Source organism: Anabrus simplex, chromosome 9, assembly GCF_040414725.1.
Source record: "Anabrus simplex isolate iqAnaSimp1 chromosome 9, ASM4041472v1, whole genome shotgun sequence".
NCBI classification, from domain to species: Eukaryota; Metazoa; Arthropoda; class Insecta; order Orthoptera; family Tettigoniidae; genus Anabrus; species Anabrus simplex.
In genome coordinates this window covers 3984651-4003568 of record NC_090273.1, presented here as the reverse complement: position 1 = coordinate 4003568, position 18918 = coordinate 3984651, and the positions used below count along the sequence as shown (strand labels likewise).

The 18918-nt window shown below is 42.7% G+C and overlaps 1 protein-coding gene across 3 annotated transcripts in view; it reads right to left on the bottom strand.

Moving 5' to 3' along the window:
- The window catches only part of LOC136881234 (protein croquemort), a 90214-nt gene that overhangs the window by 10309 nt on the left and 60987 nt on the right, over positions 1–18918 (bottom strand). For all 3 annotated transcript variants that reach the window (XM_067153974.2, XM_067153973.2, XM_067153976.2), the window contains exons 5-7: positions 2456–2668; positions 1395–1609; positions 340–616 (exon numbers count right to left, since the gene is read on the bottom strand). In XM_067153974.2, coding sequence (XP_067010075.2) covers positions 340–616; positions 1395–1609; positions 2456–2668 — 705 coding nt within the window. The remainder of the gene's footprint in view (positions 1–339; positions 617–1394; positions 1610–2455; positions 2669–18918) is intronic.

Here is an 18918-nt window from a genome sequence, read left to right as displayed (position 1 = left end):
ACTTCCTTGACATCTAACAGTTGATCTCAGTCTATCAGCTGGTCCTCACATCGCGTCCTGCAGGCAGGAACTTCTCATATGTCATTTACCACTTTGTTCTGGACCTTTATGGTCGCGTGGACAGATGGGCTTGTTGGGGAAGTGAAGGAGAACAAGTGAGATTTGCAAACGTATTTTCAGCTGAGGAGCGTCACTACAGTTCCAGAAATAGTTTTGTCGCTCGGTACAGGCCAGCGGTGCTGTATATGAGCCGACACATTCTTAAAATATACGTCGTGTCTACGAGTTACGGTGATAGCCCTACCTGACCATGGAGGAATTACTCGTACAAAAACTCACCGGCTCAAGTGTGATGTAGAAGCGGTGCTTGTCGGGCTCTGGCTGCAGTCCATCCACCTGCCGAAGGTAGAAGGGGTCTGCCAGGTAGAAGTGCGGATAAGAGACGAAGGCAGGAGCGCCGTACCGGCACGTGGACACGTTCAGCGCCCCTGAGGGTACACACTGCCCGCCACAGAAACAGTCCGTCTTGTTGTCCAACAAGTCCGCTCCTCCGCTGTACCGGTAGCCGCTAATGCCGTGGACTGTCTGCTCGTCCAGGTACTGGAACTCTATCGACCTGCAACAACACGAAGCGCTACATTCAGGAGCGTGACGTACTGCACATGGAAGCTGACAGACTCGCATCGCGTGTTCATGACGATTCTAGAAATTTCTTGTTGGAATTTAGTGATCGGGGCGCGATGTCATCGAACATTTAATTGTAAACTATGTGGCCCACAAAGACTTGAACAGAGTTCGTTCAGTCACCGCGTACTGCACGGCGTAATGAGCAGCTTACCAGTGCAGCTTCAGGTGCGGTGATGAGGTAGCCTTGTCCCTTGATAGCGTCGTGGAGTCTATCTACTCTGCTAGCCGACTGCACGTGTGCTCACCTGCAGAGGTCCGGGGAGAACATGGCTCTAACAAGTGCTCACCTGCAGAGGAACGGGGAGAACATGGCTCTAACAAGTGCTCACCTGCAGAGGTCCGGGGAGAACATGGCTCTAACAAGTGCTCACCTGCAGAGGAACGGGGAGAACATGGCTCTAACAAGTGCTCACCTGCAGAGGTCCGGGGAGAACATGGCTCTAACAAGTGCTCACCTGCAGAGGTCCGGGGAGAACATGGCTCTAACAAGTGCTCACCTGCAGAGGTCCGGGGAGAACATGGCTCTAACAAGTGCTCACCTGCAGAGGTCCGGGGAGAACATGGCTCTAACAAGTGCTCACCTGCAGAGGTCCGGGGAGAACATGGCTCTAACAAGTGCTCACCTGCAGAGGTGCGGGGAGAACATGGCTCTAACAAGTGCTCACCTGCAGAGGTCCGGGGAGAACATGGCTCTAACAAGTGCTCACCTGCAGAGGTCCGGGGAGAACATGGCCACGGTGTCCTCCTTGGTGCGGCGAGGAGGCCACAGCTCTCCCGCAGACCCGTTGACGTGGCCGCACGGCCCAGGGAAGAACTTGGTGGTGTTGCCGCCGTTCCAGCGACTCAACTTGCCCAGCAGGGAGATGTCGTCCGTTCCTGTGTGCATCGTGAACTGCCCGTCGTAGTCCACCGAACCGTTACGCTGTCAACATTTCGTATGTGTTCAGTTATCAGCAGGTCTCTAAGAACTTCACACCTGTTGGTCAGTAAAACTTAAAAGAGGAACTGAAAAAATTAGTTAAAGCTCTTAAGCGAGAATTTTTGTGACATAACATTTACTGCGGCGATAAAGAGTCTCTTTTAGAACTAAAGTTCAGCACTCGGAGACGTATTTGAAGAGCCACATTAGCTAAGAGAAGTTCAGGCCATATTATTATTATTATTATTACTCACTAATATATGATATCAAGAACTAAATACATTTGCATAAGCCACAGTAACAAGTCGTTATTTCTAAGGCGCCCCTCATGACACACTCTGATGTCAGCAGTACCGTGAAGGTGATACCATGACACACTGATGTCAGCAGTACCGTGAAGGTGATACCATGACACACTCTGATGTCAGCAGTATCGTGAAGGTGATACCATGACACACTCTGATGTCAGCAGTATCGTGAAGGTGATACCATGACACACTCTGATGTCAGCAGTATCGTGAAGGTGATACCATGACACACTCTGATGTCAGCAGTATCGTGAAGGTGATACCATGACACACTCTGATGTCAGCAGTACCGTGAAGGTGATACCATGACACACTGATGTCAGCAGTACCGTGAAGGTGATACCATGACACACTCTGATGTCAGCAGTATCGTGAAGGTGATACCATGACACACTCTGATGTCAGCAGTACCGTGAAGGTGATACCATGACACACTCTGATGTCAGCAGTACCGTGACGTGCCAGAAAAACTGAAGTGACGACACACTCGAACTTGAAAACATTTAAGGGTATGTGGACCACTTTGTTGGTTGATACTTACCATGTAGAACCATCCGAACTTGTCGTAGGGAATGTCCATGCCGGAGATCCCCGGCAGCACGTTAGCCATTGTTATGAGTGGACTGGAGTAGCCCTCGAAGAGCAGCTCCCCAGCCGTGCGAGTGATGGCCAACGTCTCACCATACGAGCTCATAGCAATGCTCATGGACTTGAGCAGGTAGAAACTCCAGTCCCGGGACACGAAGGCGGCCGTCTGAAAACACAACCACCGGTTAGGTGCAATCTCTATCAACGAATGCAGGTTGGCAATGTTACACCAGGTGCGTGTTTACTTCCCCTTAAAGGCGCCACGTCCGCTCTGCTCAATGCTCCCTCGGTTTTGATTTCTTACTACTGTTCGCTTAGTTTGGTTTGTTCAAAAACTATAACACTTCGTCCATTTCCTTTGCACCAGAGTGTTGCCGTTTCACGATTCATTTCCATACCTTCTGTCTTGTTTTTCAAGATTATTTTTTAGAATTTGATTTACGCCGCACCGACACAGGTAGCTTTGGCAACAATGGCATAGGAAACGACTAGGAGTGGAAAGGAAGCGACCGTGGTCTTAATTAAATTACAGCCCAGATTTTTGACTCGTGCAAAAATGGGAAACCACAGAAAATAATACTCAGGGCTGCCGACAGTGGGATTCGAAGCCACTATCTCCCGGATGCAAGCTGTCAGCTGCACGGCCAAGTGGCCCGGTTTGCAAGATTCTTGTAACTCCTCGAATTGTGAGAGTACATACATAGCTCGCTCTCAATGAGGAAGTTGCGAACTGTTGCCAACCGCAGTCTCACAACAACATTGAACTACTTTAACGTTTGCAAGGTTATGAGAAAGTAGTTATAATACTGACATTTAGTCACTAAAACAAGTCGTCCTTTAGACTTGGTTCGAAGAAAAATGTCGCTTTTGCTACAACTTCTGTCCGTAGGATACTGGAAACAGAATTTATGAAATGGAGATATTAAAATCCTCCATAGAGCCTCACACTTAGCTATTGGCTCGACTAACACAGATCTTGACGAGTAACACAGCACCTGAATTTGATGATATCCTGAGGAGAAACCATTTAGTGCGCTATCCGACTTTAGAGAGAATGTTGTTATATGACGAGTCGCAGAATTAGTTTAGTGCTTGCGCTTGTAAAATGTTAACACGTATTATTTACAGAAGAATGGAAACACAAGTTGGGAGAAGTGCAGTTTGGCCTCAGAATAAAGATACGTAGCAGCACATGGAACAATCCTCACTTTACGTCTGATCTCAGAGGGTCGACAAGTCCACGTACATCGTCATCGTACATTTTTTTTTTTTTTTGCTATTTGTTTTATGTCGCACCGACACAGATAGGTTTTATGGCGACGATGGGACGGGCAAGGCCTAGGAATGGGAAGGAAGCGGCCGTGGCCTTAATTAAGGTACAGCCCCAGCATTTGCCTGGTGTGAAAATGGGAAATCACGGAAAACCATCTTCAGGGCTGCCGACAGTGGGGTTCGAATCCACTATCTGCCAGATGCGAGCTCACAGTTGCGCGCTCCTAACCGCACTGCCAACTCCCCCGGTGATCGTAGATCTAGAAAAGGTATTCGATAAGGGATCGCACACCGAGAAAGAAGGATTGTCTATAATCTGTCTGCAGTGATAGGAATCTAGGGCTGTGAAAAAAGGTCCCTTCTCCTTTTGGATGTTTATATAGAACAGGAAATCAATGAGAAATCAATCCATGGAGAGGAAATCGAAACTCTGAGATTTGCCAACCACATTATTTTACCTCAGTCTGCAGAAGATCTCGAGAAATTGCTGAATAGTGTGGACAGAAGAAGGCGTAATAAAAAATAAAAAGGCAAACAAATAAATTAAATCTATATACATAAAAGCAAGTCGGTCCGGTGCGATGAATATATAAATATCAAAAAATGAAAAAAAGACTTGAATTAATGAGGCACTTCCAGAAATCTCAGAAATTTGAAACTTGGTACGGGAGAAGCTAATGACCCCAGGATCCCTAGAAAAATCGAAAATTTTCAAAATTCCCTGAAGGGGGCACGCTGAGGGCCTCAAATTTTGGGCTCAGCATAAGAACGCAGTCGTATCATTTATCCAAAACGACAACCTATAGGTTTTGTGGGCTTAAACATTTTCTGGAATTTCCTAATTTTTATCCCCCGTCCCCCCAAATCAAGATGGCGGCACAACCTGACAGACGAGGTAGAAAATTGAAATTTGATGAAATTGTAGCTTTTGGTCCCTAACCGACAGAAAAATTCCAAGATGTTCTAATTTTTCACTTTTTACCCACAAAATTATCGAAATATGGAGGCAATTTTAATGACTGTGCAGACATTCCTCTTGAGATATTTGTTGGCTAAACGGTAATTCGTATCACAAAACGGATGGCACAACATCGCTTCAATTCGGAGTGATCTACAACTTTGGTCCTATGACATTTTGTCGTATCTGTCTCCCTTATACGTTAGATTTGGCCGTATTTTCGAATTGTTCGTAAAATTGCTGATTTTTACACGTAATTTTTAATTGTTTGACACACTTTATTGAATGATAGGATTATCAAGTTGGGTGTGCACATTGGCACGATCAAGGGCCATATGGGGACCGAATTTCATGATTCTAGCTTATACACAAGTAGGCAAAAAGTAATGTAAAACGTTAAAAATGTACCCAAATTTCAGCCTATTCAAATGTTTCAACTCAATTTACCCCTAAATACGGGAGATACGCAGGAATGGTTTACAAACAGACATATAGAGCGATGAATGAGACGTCTGATGGCGCAAACATCATGCACCGTTTAGGAGTTATGAATCTCGAAGTGGCGGTCTGCACTTTTCAACGTGCTCATGCTTATCCGTCATCTTGTAAATAAAGTTGTAGGGGGTCCGCTGTTTGTAATTCCTTTTGTTTTGCCAAATTTTCAAATATCTATCCGTTTTAAGTCAACTCAAGACCGAATCGGTGGTTTTTACTTTTCGTGTCTGTTTGTTTGTCTGTTCCACCATCACGTCGAAACGGCTGAATAGATCACCCAAACTTCATATTTTGAGTATACTCATCGCGGAGAAGATTTCTATATGTATATCGTTTTAAAATCTTTGAAAAGGCGGGGGTTTTATAGGAAAACCACAACGGTTTTCCTCCATTTTCTCTTATACTATTGATTTTCTGTGAACTGTGTGGACCGTATGTGAATGGTCTCTTCATTATAAACAACTTTTGTTATGTTCATAATTTACCTTACTCTTCAAATGACGGAGAAATTTACTATCTGCATTGAGTGACCGACAGACCGACAACGAATATATGGGTTACCATGGCAACGTCTCTGACTGCTTGCCAGCAGGGAAATAACATATTGCCATTTTCCCCATCATTCCTTTAAATTCGTGGTTGTTCCTTGGGTAGAAAGCAAGAGAGTCTTCAATCGGCCATTCTGCGGGATATTGGCGGAATATCATTGGAGGTTATAACCGTCCTCGAATAGCTTAAGTAATAACACAAATATTAATCTTATCTGATTACCTAAGAATCCCTGGCATAATTTATTGAGGAGCATTTGATTTTCCAGTGCATTCACTTGGTATTTACATATTTGTCGTCATCCGGATGTCCTCAGTAATAATCCATTTTCTATGAATTTCAACTTACTAAACTGTATTATTTTCTTCCTTAATTACCACGTATGTATGCGAGTGCTAATCCCGAATGCTGGACACTTTTCTTTGAGGAAATATTCTAAGCTATGCAAATGTATAACTTTTGGCCCAGGAAAATTCCGAAATATGGATGCCGTTTTAACGACGGTGCAGACCTTCGTTTCGGGGTAATTGGTGGCTAATCAGTAAGTCGTATCACAAGTCAGAAAGCAAATGGCGTTTCATTTTGGAGAGATCTACAACTTTAGTCCTATGACTTTTCGTCGTATTTCTATCCCTAATACGTTAAATACAGCTGTATTTCTCGATTTCAAGTTCGTTTTGTACTTTTACACGTATATGTTATCATTTGGCACACTTATAGGAAAGGTAGAATCATGACATTCGGCACGCACATTGACATGGCCATTGGTCATATTATAGCCAAATTTTATGATTCTAGCTGTCACATGAGTATCAAAAATATAAAGTAGTATGTGAAAACTGTACAAACTTTCACCCCATTCAATGACTAACTCAGTCTAACCCAGAAACATAGGAGATACGAGAAGATGTCATAGGACCAACCATGTAGAGCACTGAAAGGGGCGTCTGATGGTGAAGTCCGTTTGTAGATACGTCATACAGTTACAAAGCAGTAACTATCGAAATAAAGGTCTGCACTTCTAGAGTGTGTACATTGACAATTTTGGTGAAATTTCCGTACAGTTATCCGTTTCAGGTGTAATAATGACCATCTGCATATATTCACTTTTCGTGTGTCTGTTTGTTTGTCTGTTTGTCTATAACTTTGAAACTACTGGATATATTTCCACCAAACTTGATATTTAGAATCCACCTGTCCTTTGGTAGGTTTTAGGGCAAATATTATTTCTAAATCCCTGAACTGACACCGAAACCGTGATTTTGCATTCTCACAAAATATACACAACCAAACTTAATGTAAATTTACCTGCCTTAACGGAAATTAATTTCTAAGCCCTTTTTTCATGTGCATCATTTCAATACGAAGATTAATAAGGGAGATATCATTAACGGACCGTTTTCCGGCACAAGTCCCACCGGACTTAACTCAAGAGCGGGTGCGTGTAAAGCGTATGTTTTACAACTTGAAAACTACTGAAGATATTTGAGTCAAACTTTACATTAACATCCACCTGTCCAACGGTAGGTGTTAATCGTCAATAACATTTCATGTTCCCGGAATGGACTGGCGGTTTGTAGGGAACCGAAATAGTGATTTTACTCTCACACAATATATACAGTACAAGACCAACCTGACTGGAAATCGACCAAACGTGATGGAATTCCATCTCTAAAACTTTTTTCATCTGCATTTTTTCGACAGGAGCATTAATAAGGGAGATATGATAAACGGTCCGTTTTTTCAGGTTAAGTCCAGCGGATATAGCCCAAAAGGTGTTGTACGTGGAGCAGGTTCCTTATCTATCTATGTAAATAAAATCGTATCGACTGTGTGCCTGTACATTGTCTATTTTGGCGAAATTTTCGTACAGCTACACGTTTAAGGGGTAATAATGTCCATCTGAATATTTTTTAGTTTGGTTTCTTGAAAGTCCTAATTTTTACACTCCTCACCAAAAACCCAGATTGCGGCATAATCTGCCAGTCGAAGAAGGATATTGAAATTTGGCAAAATTATACGTTTTAGCCTGTAACGGATGGAAAACTTCCAAGATCTTTATATTTTTCCCTTTTTATCCCGAAGAATATCGAAATATGGAGGCAATTTTAATGATGGTGCAGACCTTCGCGAAGTATTATCATATAACGGATGGGACAATCTCCGTTTAATTTGGAGTGATCTACAACCTTGTTCTTACGACATTTTGTCGTATTTCTATCCCTCTTAGGTTTGATTTTTCTCTATTTCTCGATGTTAAGTAAATTTGGATTTTTCACATACATAATTCATACCTTCCATCACTTATAGGAAAGATAGAATCATCAAACTCTACACGAAAATTGGTCCACCCAGTACGCATATATGAGCCAAATGCTATGTATGTAGCTGTCAATTATCCGGAAAGCAACGCAATGTGAGATAATCTTACACAAATTTTACCCTATTCCACGTTTCTAACTCAATCTGACCCATGAATAGATGAGATATCATAAGACCAGCAATTTAGGCCGCTAAATCCGGCGTCTTATGGTACAGTCCTTTGTCGATATGACGTACCGTTTAGCAGCAGTTAATCTGTAAATGAAGGTCTGCAATATTGTGAACAAGCACATACTTTCGTATGTCGATATATATATTCAATGATGTCGATTTTGTAGCGATCGAGAAAGGATGTGTCTGCTATTGTAATCAGTACTCCCCACACCGACTTTGACTGGCAGTAGGAATGGGGTCCTTCTCCAATTCCTGTGTAACTGGCATTAATAAGGCAGGCCTACCATTGTAATGAATAATTCACTTCTCGATTTGACTTGCAGAAGGCAAGGGAGCATGCAGTTTTGTTCAAAACTCCCCTTACCCAATTGTGTTTGGCTGTAGGCAAGCGCTCCCGCAGTTATAAACAGATGTACCCCTCTAAAATGTGACTGGCATTAGGCATACTGGCCTGCTATTTTGATGGAAACTCACCAACTTGGTTTGCCTGGCAGTAAGCTGGCCTGTCATTATAATGATAACTGCACAACTCAATTTTGTCTGGTTGTAAGGAAGTTTCCTGCCATTATAATAAAAACTCCTCAATTTGTAATATGTCTGGAAGTAGGAAAGGGGGCTGCCATTGTAACGGAAACTCCCCAAATCGATTGTGAATGGCAGTAGGCAAGTGAGCCTGCCGTTATCATCACAAATCCGTAACAAGCACTTTACATTGGAAACAACTGCTGTTTCTCGGATAACGCTAAGAGACATGCTATTTTAAAACAATCTTATTTACTGCATGTACACTATTTACTTCAATATTCGTATACAATGCAGAATACCGTAGCGAAGCACGGGTTCATTTGCTAGTAAAATAAATAAATAAATAAATAAATAAATAAATAAATAAATAAACGACATTGTCGCAACAGGAACGTCTCCCGGTTTTCAGTCGTTTAGAGGCATTAGTGTCGGAGCCTCATGAATTAGACAGCAGATAGCAGTGATGATATGACTGTGATTGTATCAGAAAAAAACTTTCGACAAATATAACGACGAATTTGAGGTTATACGGGTACAGGTGAATAATGTTTTGACGCACCGTAGACCTCGTGTCATAGTCAGGATAAGAGGAGAACTTCCTAAGATTGAAATTAAGAAATTTAACGGTGATTTACGGGAGTGGTTAAGTTTTCGGTCACAATTTTCGAAGACTCACGAAGATGATAGTCTGCATGGTAGTGACAAATTTCAGTATTTATTGCAGGTTATGGAAATAGGAACTGAACCCTTAGTTATCCACAGACGTCAGAAAATTACCCGAAGATCATTCAAAATCTACAAGAACGGTTTGGAAGAGCGGATCTTCTCTCCTTGTTAATCAAGCTAGAGTCTCTCCTTCGATCCCTCAGTAGTTTGAATCTAGCATCTGCAGACCCAAGTACACGGCTCTTTCCATTAGTTCAAACTAGCCTCCCTGAAAAGACATTGCGAGCCTGGAAAAGAAGTCGGTTCTCGAAACAAGAAGGAAGTACAAATGGATAAATTGGGTCTCGACTTGAGTGTCTCATGGAAGTTCTACGTACTGAAGTCCAAAACGAGCAGCAGATTCTATTATCTCAGCAGGATTTAGTAATTTGGCTGTGAAAAGTAAGAATGAGAAGAAGTTAGGTTCTACCAGGACGGAGAAGAAACATAATAAAGAACATGTAGATAGACTTCTTCCTACTGTTGCTCCACTTTACAACAACAGTCCTTCTGTGTCATGCATTTTCTTTAGTAAATCTCATGAAAGTGATAAATGTTATTTCACTAGGAAAATGAGTATAGAAGACCGAAGATCAGAAATGAAAAAGAAAAAGGTCGTTGCTACAAAACCTAACCACTTAGCTAAGAACTGCAAGTCTTCCGTTCACTGCTTACTTTACTGTTGTGTGTCCTGATCTATCAGGAGCTGAGAAGAGTGAATTTAGGATTGAGAAGGAAACGCAGCCAATTCAAGTTACATCCGACTGAGTACGAGCATTCTTAGACTGTGTACAGTTAAAGAGTTGAGGTTAGAACCTAATAATAATAATAATGTTATTTGCTTTACGTCCCACTAACTACTTTTTAAGGTCTTCGGAGACGCCGAGGTGCCGGAATTTAGTCCCGCAGGAGTTCTTTTACGTGCCAGTAAATCTACCGACACGGGGCTGTCGTATTTGAGCACCTTCAAATACCACCGGACTGAGCCAGGATCGAACCTGCCAAGTTGGGGTTAGAAGGCCAGCGCCTTAACCGTCTGAGCCACTCAGCCCGGCAGGTTAGAACCTTGTGCAGAAGAAATAGTAACGCATGTTTTGTTTGGCGGAGTTCAAACTTCTAGCATTAAACCCAAAAGATATAAAATCAACATAGAAAGAAATAATGGACAATTCAATTGTGAAGTAGAGTTACGTAATTATCCTAAAATTTGTGGATCGATTCCACGAATGTCAAGATCTTCGGACTTGCTGCAAAAGTTGAAAATGAAGAGGATATGGATCAGTGACCTGGGTGATGATTTCCCCGAGATTGAGCTCCTTATAGGAATGAATGTATACGCCAAGATTCTCACAGGAAAGACAGTCCAATTGAAGAATGGTCTTTTAGCCATGGAAAGTAAACTCGGACGGACTTTGGCTGGTGAGAGGCAAGACCAATCTGTTGATGTTCGTCTGAGTAACCTCACCATCTCAATGGCTTGTGACGATATGCGAACCATATCTGAGCTTTGGAATCTGAAGACTATTGGTATCTGTGATCAGGAAGAAGACAAAACAACTGAAGACGTCAAAGAGAATCTCCAAAGAGATGGCAATGGTCGCTTTATATTAAACCTCCCAGGAGAAAAGGTCACCCCGAGATCGGTTGCAATAAGCATATTGCAGAGAAGGGACTTGAGTCTACAACTGACAAGCTGATGAAGGCAAACCTATTCACCAGTTACGATCAGGGTTTCACCGATTGAAAGAAAGAAGGATTCATAGAAGAGGTACCGAATGAAGAATTAGAAAGATGCTGTCATTATCTTCCTCGATAAGACCTATCTATGTCGGTGCGACGTAAAGCAAATAGCAAAAATTATCTTCTTCATCGGCCAGTAATTAAATTAACAAGCTTGACAACTCCTGTTCATCCAGTCTTCGACGCATCCTGCAAGACAGAAGGTGTTTCACTGAATGACTGTCTATAGAAAGGGCCCAATCAAGTTCAGTTAATTCCAGAGGTACTCCTCAGATTTCGGGAGAACGTGATTGGAGTTACTTCAGACATCCGAAAAGCCTTCCAAATTATTAAGGTTGCGAGAGAAGATCGTGATTTCTCCTATGGTGGAAGAATTGCGATATGAAGAAAATCAAAGTTTACAGACACTCACGCGTGGTTTTTGGAGCTACCTGCAGTCCATTTATACTAGGCGCTGTAATAGAACACCATATTACCAATGTAGGTAAGGAAGACAAGTTAACAGCACTGGAGTCGACAAGTGTGTGACATCGGTAGAACCGAGAGCGAATGATGCAAAAGTGGAACTGGGAATGTTCAACAGAAGGAGGGCAGTGAAATTGAGGAGGGATACATCACAAAGGCTCTCGGACTACAATGGAACAGAAGATCGGACAGACTGAGTGTTGAATTTAATACAGAATTTTTAGTTCTCCCAGAAGTATTGACGAAGAGAATATTACTTTCCTTAATACACAAGATTTTTTATATCATGGGGTTTCTCACTCCAGCACTTCTCCCATTCAAGCTGCTGTTGCAGAAGGCATGGTAAGTACAAAAGGAAACCAGAAGGTCAAACAGAAGTGGGGCACGCCATTACCCGAGAGTGTCGTAAACGTTACCAGGAAACTAACTGGTGAAGTTCCTCGACTAATCACGGGCGGTGTGAAGGAAAGGAATCGGTGGTAGACGCTAGCTTATGATCTTCTTACGAACTGAAAGTGACCATCACTCTGCTCTACATCTACAAAATGTGAAGCGATTCTTCCACCACATTAGCTTGTATAAGAAGAGACGAACCATGGGCTGCATTTTTTGGCAACAGAGTAAAAGAGATAAGGAGTTTAACATGTCGAGAGGACTGGAAATATGTTCCAAGAATACGCAATCCGGCTGATCCCATATCAAGAGAATGTTATCCGACCCAGCTGAAGGACTCGTCGTGGTGGAAAGGTCCGGATTGGTTAAAACGACCAAAAGAAGAGTCGCCATTTAATCAGCTGAAAGACAATGAGGATTAAATCACAATTCTAGCAGAAAGGAAGAAGAAGAACAGCCTGGACTACACTATGACAATGCTATGTCTAGAAATAACAACGAATTTGAGCTTCTCAACGAGTTAGGGTTGTGGCACGGTTTCTTAGATTCTGTAGTAATACAAGAAAGATTAACTCCCATGCAGGCCCTCTATACTTTTCAGAAATAAAGGCAGCAGAGCTGATTGTCATCAAAGGTATTCAATTAGATTCATTCCCAACTGAAGGCGATAACGTCAATGGGATAAATTTTGTCAGGGACGAGGAAGGTCTGAAGACCAGAGAGGATGAACTGAACTTCAGATACCCATTGTTGCTACCTAAGAAACAAAAAATATCTGAAGCAATGATTGTGGAGCAACAGACTTCATCGTCATGCCGGTTTGCAGTTTTCGATGGCTTATTTGAGGAAAAGGTATTGGAGAGTGCAAACTGAAGGACTGATAGCAAGTTGTCTGCACAAACTAAAGAGAAGCGGTTGGCATTGACATGGCCGGACCATTAATTCTGAGCTATGGATTGATCTCTATATCTGTGCCGTCTTCTGGGCAATCCACTTCGTACTAGTTTCGTCATTAAGTACCGAAGCTTTCATTGAGAAGATTTATCGCTAGAACGGGCCGTCCATCCATTATCTATTCTGACAATGGTACTAATTTTGTTGGGGCTTCCAATGCATTGAAAAGTCTAGATCTCAAAGAACTTCAACAACAATCTAGGTTTCAAGAATTAGAGTGCAAGTTCAATCCCCCTACTGCTAGTTGGTGGGGAGGATGGTGGGAACGTCTGGTCCGTTCCATTAAAGAATTGTTGAGACGAATGCTCGGAAAGTCTGTACTCACTTATGAAGAATTACTAACTTCGCTTTGGGACGTAGAGCCGTTATTAATGGACGCCCTCTGACATATGTCCGAGGTTCCTGAGGATTTAAATCCTCTGATACCATCAATGTTTCTTAACGATGATGGAGAGGGTTTTGTGCAAGATATTGATCGTCTTGAGAACGAGAAGTTCCATTTACAAGTATTTTACGTCGCACCAGGTTTTATGGCGACGATGGGACAGGAAAGGGCTAGGTGTGGGAAGGAAGCGCCTGTGGCTTTAACACATTGAATGACACTTAACCTTCCGTTACTGCAGCGTCATCCTTACATGAATGACGTGCAGATGAGCTGTTTCAGGCTTCGCCATTCACGTACGAACGACATTACGGTAAAATCAAATGGTAGCCTTAAAGTGTGGCCCACGGGTTACTTTTTGGTGTGCTTGGTTTGACCGTACCTATAACGGAATTGGGTATACCATTCACAAATTACTCAAAAAATACATTTGGCCCCGGGGGAAATTTTACGACCCAGGCCTTGGCATTCAATGTGTTAAGTAAGGTAAACCTTGGTGTGAAAATGGTAAACCACGGAAAACTATCTTCAGGGCTGCCGACTGTGGTGTTCGAACCCACGATCTCCATTTAAGCGACTGCAGCTATCGAGCTCGGTAGGAGAAGTTCCAGGCACGCCTGCGCTACTTGACGCAAGAAGTGAAAGAACCCTTTAGGTGATCCAGCGCCCCAAAGGACTGTGTGGAGTGGAGTGGCCGCTAGTGGCCCTGGCATGGCTAAGACAAGACAATCGTGAGCCTCTTCACCTGGCAACATTCCCCTTTCCTCTTAGATTATGGAACTGTGATACTTGCGACATCGAAGTGACTGAAATTATTCTCACAATTTGAGGGTGAGAGAAATGGTTTTGAATTGTGCATCGTGGCTGAACTGTCGTGTGTTGTTATTGAGTTTAAACGGCAATAGAGTTAGATGGAACGCTGTCGCTCCATCGGATGGGGACGTTAAGCCTGGAGCAGAACCCCTGGCGCTATCCGTCACGAGTAGGCTACGTGCTGGCACCGGGTTTCACCCTCTCCTTTGCATAATATATTTCGTCATTCATTTCATATCATCAACTCCTCTGACGATGCAGACGTCAGGAAGGGCATCCGTTCGTAGAAAGGTTGATCTCACTTCACACCCGATCCTACACACAATATCATTACGCACAAATTAAAAATTTGAATTTTAACAAACCAAGAACACGATTCACTGAAGTACGTATATTTCACTACATTTGACCTTTTTGATACAGAAATCGAATATAAGAGTTAGGTTCTACCAACTCGCAACTCGCAGCATGACTGGTACTTGCTATAAGAAGTCTTTCATGAAAAGACTTTTTTTTTTTTTTTTTTTCAGTTTGCTCAATTTTTCAGTCTCTTGGAAACAGTTTCAGAGATGCTGATTATTTTTTTTTAGAATGTTAACGTCGCACTAAGACATCGAAGGTTTTCAGCGAGGTGAGGTTGGTACGGTGTGAAACTTTTCATGATTGCTACGGTCAGTTTTGTAGGCCTTCTTGCTGACCCACAGCCTCCAGCCTAGGAGTAGGCAACCTTCTTACCACTAGCGCGCATTTGGTTGCAGACTCATCATGAAATTTCATGCCTTTCGACGGCCAATTTTATACGGGTATTTTTCCCATCAAGCCACTCAAAGTGACTAGGAAGGGGAACAGCGTGAATAACTTTTATCCTTTTATGGGCTAAACGTTTAGAGATAACTAATTTCCCAAGTATCTTACATAAGTGATCCCGGTGATGTAACAGAACATCTTCGGTAATGCCATTCCAACTCCGTACGGATGCCGACACCTGCACGTATCTCCACAGGACCAATCACAACTTTAGGAGCAAGGACAAATAGTATTTCACCGTCTTACGATGGCCTCTGCAAAAGAAAATACTTTTTCTTCAAAACTTCAGATGGAGTTAATGTCAAACTATCATTAAAATGTACCTTCTGCAAGCTTTCGTTAAAGCGTTTAGCCAATAAACAAGTGGTTCCTGAGAAAAGTGTGGAGGTAACACGTCTCTAGCTGCCATAAAACATGCGTTACGCACTCTAAATAACATTAAAACCAATAATGTGAATACTCCACGACTAACCACGTCCACTCACACCACATACCATTTGTATAACGGTACGTCTCCATTACATTCTAAAACCCCAGGGTATCGATGACCGCTACTTAAAAAATGCACACTCACAACGGAAGTCGTAACAAGATTTCCATTGTTCACAACCAATAACCAGCTGCGTCAACGAAACTTTCACTTCTGAGGGCAATAATTGAACGGTAAACATATTTTAATTAGCCCAGCAGGATTGCTTGAAGGACATATAACATCATAAATACGTTTGATATGCACATTTCATTAACGGACAAGGTTAACGAGCTGCCCAGGGCACAGTTGTAAATGAAGACATCACTCTTGTGGAACAAACAAAAAGTTTAGCCCCACTAACTACGGAGACGCTGCTAGCCTGTTTCGTGCGAACTACCATTACACTTCTCTTCAGTTTTAGAGTAGGTCTCTCCCGGTAGTGTGTTCTATTCGCAACCGGTAAGTGCACCTTTTTACTGCTTCTCTATCTAATTGTAGTTTCCAAAAAATTCCACTTGTATAAATTCTCTTCAGATTTATTGCGTAACAGTGCCACGAGTCTTTCAACATGTTTCGTGATATGTTTGACTTGATCGTCTGACGCGTGTGTTCGCTGGACATTTCAGAGAACACTTGTGGCTACGGTGCGTAGGAGGACCCCTTAATAAGCTTCGGTTTAAATAAATCGTAATACTCATATTGGTATGTGAAGGAAGAACCTACAATAAGTGACCAAAAGGGATTTTACTCTTAAAACTGACTCTTAAATCGTTAGTGCCATACACGTGAAGGTGGTCTTGCCCCGCTCCCCACCACAGCAGGTAGTCCAGTCGTAGGCGCAGGTATCGATCCAGAGACCACACTAACGAAGGACAACTGCATTTCCGAAACCGATGGACGATTTCCGGGCGATGGCTTAGTTGAGGTGATATTACTGCGCCGCTGTAAGAAGCGTAACTCTTTACTCATGACAGCTTAGTTCAGCGTACAATATTCTGGTCCTCGGGCGACGACTGCACACATGACTGAGTGAGCAATGTGAGGGAGAGAAACGCAACAAAAGTAAATGTAAGAGGTCGTCCAAGAAAATAGGGCAATGACCAGCAGATTAAGCTGGCTGGTAGAATTCTGCACTGACAAAGCGAAAAAGACGGCTAAAACTTGGCCAAGACTTGGAAGGTATTTTATGAAGCAGAGCTCACAGCTCGGTGGTCACGAAGTTGAAGGAAAAGAAAGCGAGGAAATGGGCTCGTCAGTGTTGATGACTGTCAACTTCTAAAGACAAATGTGATGAGGGATGGAAATGAACAGTGCTGCAATCAGCTCTGGATTCGGAGCTCGAAATAATATCGGTCCAGCATGAAACGTTTTTAAACATTAGGATTCGAGCATTTTTCAGCTGCTACGCAATTGGTTGAGCACTACAGTTCTCCGTCTTTTATAACGCGTGTGGGGTCCTTGACCGTAGTGGTGTTGTTGGAGAATGCTATGGATGAAAAGACCAATTAAGCATAAATAAACATCTGGTGAAAGTTACATCCAGTTCGTTGGCCAAAATCTTAGAAAAGAAGGACGGAATTTAAAGTTGAAGGCAGTGCGGGACGATCAAGCTCCATCTCGCTGCAGGTCCGATGATGGCGATGATACTGTATGCACCGTTCAAAAGTGTTATTTTTAACTCTTTATATTGGTTTACTTGTGCCATTGTGAAGAATGTGAGTTTCGTCCACAAGTCTCCTTTGTAAGTACGAGTGGCTGAAGGAGAGGAGATTGTCACATCACTCTAACGAAGGTCAGTAATTGTGATTACGTCCTTACCACTAAGAAAGCTTCTTGTGCAACAACTCCTTTATACGATGTGGTAAGCTATGACATCGTGTTGAAGGCCGTCGTGGAAATTGAGTAATGAGACGAATTTAAAAAAATCCCACGGAAAGAACAGACAAAGAAGGGAAGAAGAAGCAAATAGAGCAGCAGGGTTCAGTGAACGGTCGTAGATAATGTACTGCATCAAAATTAATTGATTTGATAATTTGTCATTCGATTTTAAACAATTGTATGAGATTAGGGAAGCCTTTAGCATATAACATTTTAAGATGAAGATTCTCGATCAATCGAAGTGGTGCAGTAATGGCACCGTTTAAATATGCTTCTGCCATGTAAAACTATTGAAAAGTAGGAAACAGGAAGGGTGTAGTAGACAAATGTGAGCAGTGCCCTTTCTGGCAATACGAGTGGAGCCCATACTCTGTCTTCAAGGACAAGAAAAAGAGTCGGAGATGGTCCCATATCGTAGTCGCTGGTTCAGTCTGAAATGAGTGCGTAGTTGATGACAGGAGACAAGCTGCTGGCTAGCAATGACTTGTCGCTTGACAGGAGACAAGCTGCTGAAGAGCAATGACTTGTCGCTTGACAGGAGACAAGCTGCTGAAGAGCAATGACTTGTCGCTTGACAGGAGACAAGCTGCTGAAGAGCAATGACTTGTTGCTTGACAGGAGACAAGCTGCTGGCTAGCAATGACTTGTCGCTTGACAGGAGACAAGCTGCTGGCTAGCAATGACTTGTCGCTTGACAGGAGACAAGCTGCTGGCTAGCAATGACTTGTCGCTTGACAGGAGACAAGCTGCTGAAGAGCAATGACTTGTCGCTTGACAGAAGACAAGATGCTGAAGAGTAATGACTTGTCGCTTGACAGAAGACAAGATGCTGAAGAGTAATGACTTGTCGCTTGACAGAAGACAAGATGCTGAAGAGCAATGACTTGTCGCTTGACAGGAGACAAGCTGCTGGCTAGCAATGACTTGTCGCTTGACAGGAGACAAGCTGCTGAAGAGCAATGACTTGTCGCTTGACAGAAGACAAGATGCTGAAGAGTAATGACTTGTCGCTTGACAGAAGACAAGATGCTGAAGAGTAATGACTTGTCGCTTGACAGAAGACAAGATGCTGAAGAGTAATGACTTGTCGCTTGACAGGAGACAAGCTGCTGAAGAGCAATGACTTGTCGCTTGACAGAAGACAAGATGCTGAAGAGTAATGACTTGTCGCTTGACAGAAGACAAGATGCTGAAGAGTAATGACTTGTCGCTTGACAGGAGACAAGCTACTGGCTAGCAATGACTTGTCGCTTGACAGGGGACAAGCTGCTGAAGAGCAATGCCTTGTGTTGAAACATTTGAGGTGGAATACGGAATGGAGCCAGAGAGTTGTGACAGGAAATGGAGAATAAAACGACATATCGTCTGCCATAGAAAGAAAAAATGAGAATATACTTAACTCATGACCAAATCACTTAACATTTTGTTCCGAGTTCTATGATGGTGGTGATTATTGTTTTAAGAGAAAGTACAACTAGCCAACCATCTTCTATATAACACCAATAAGAGGGA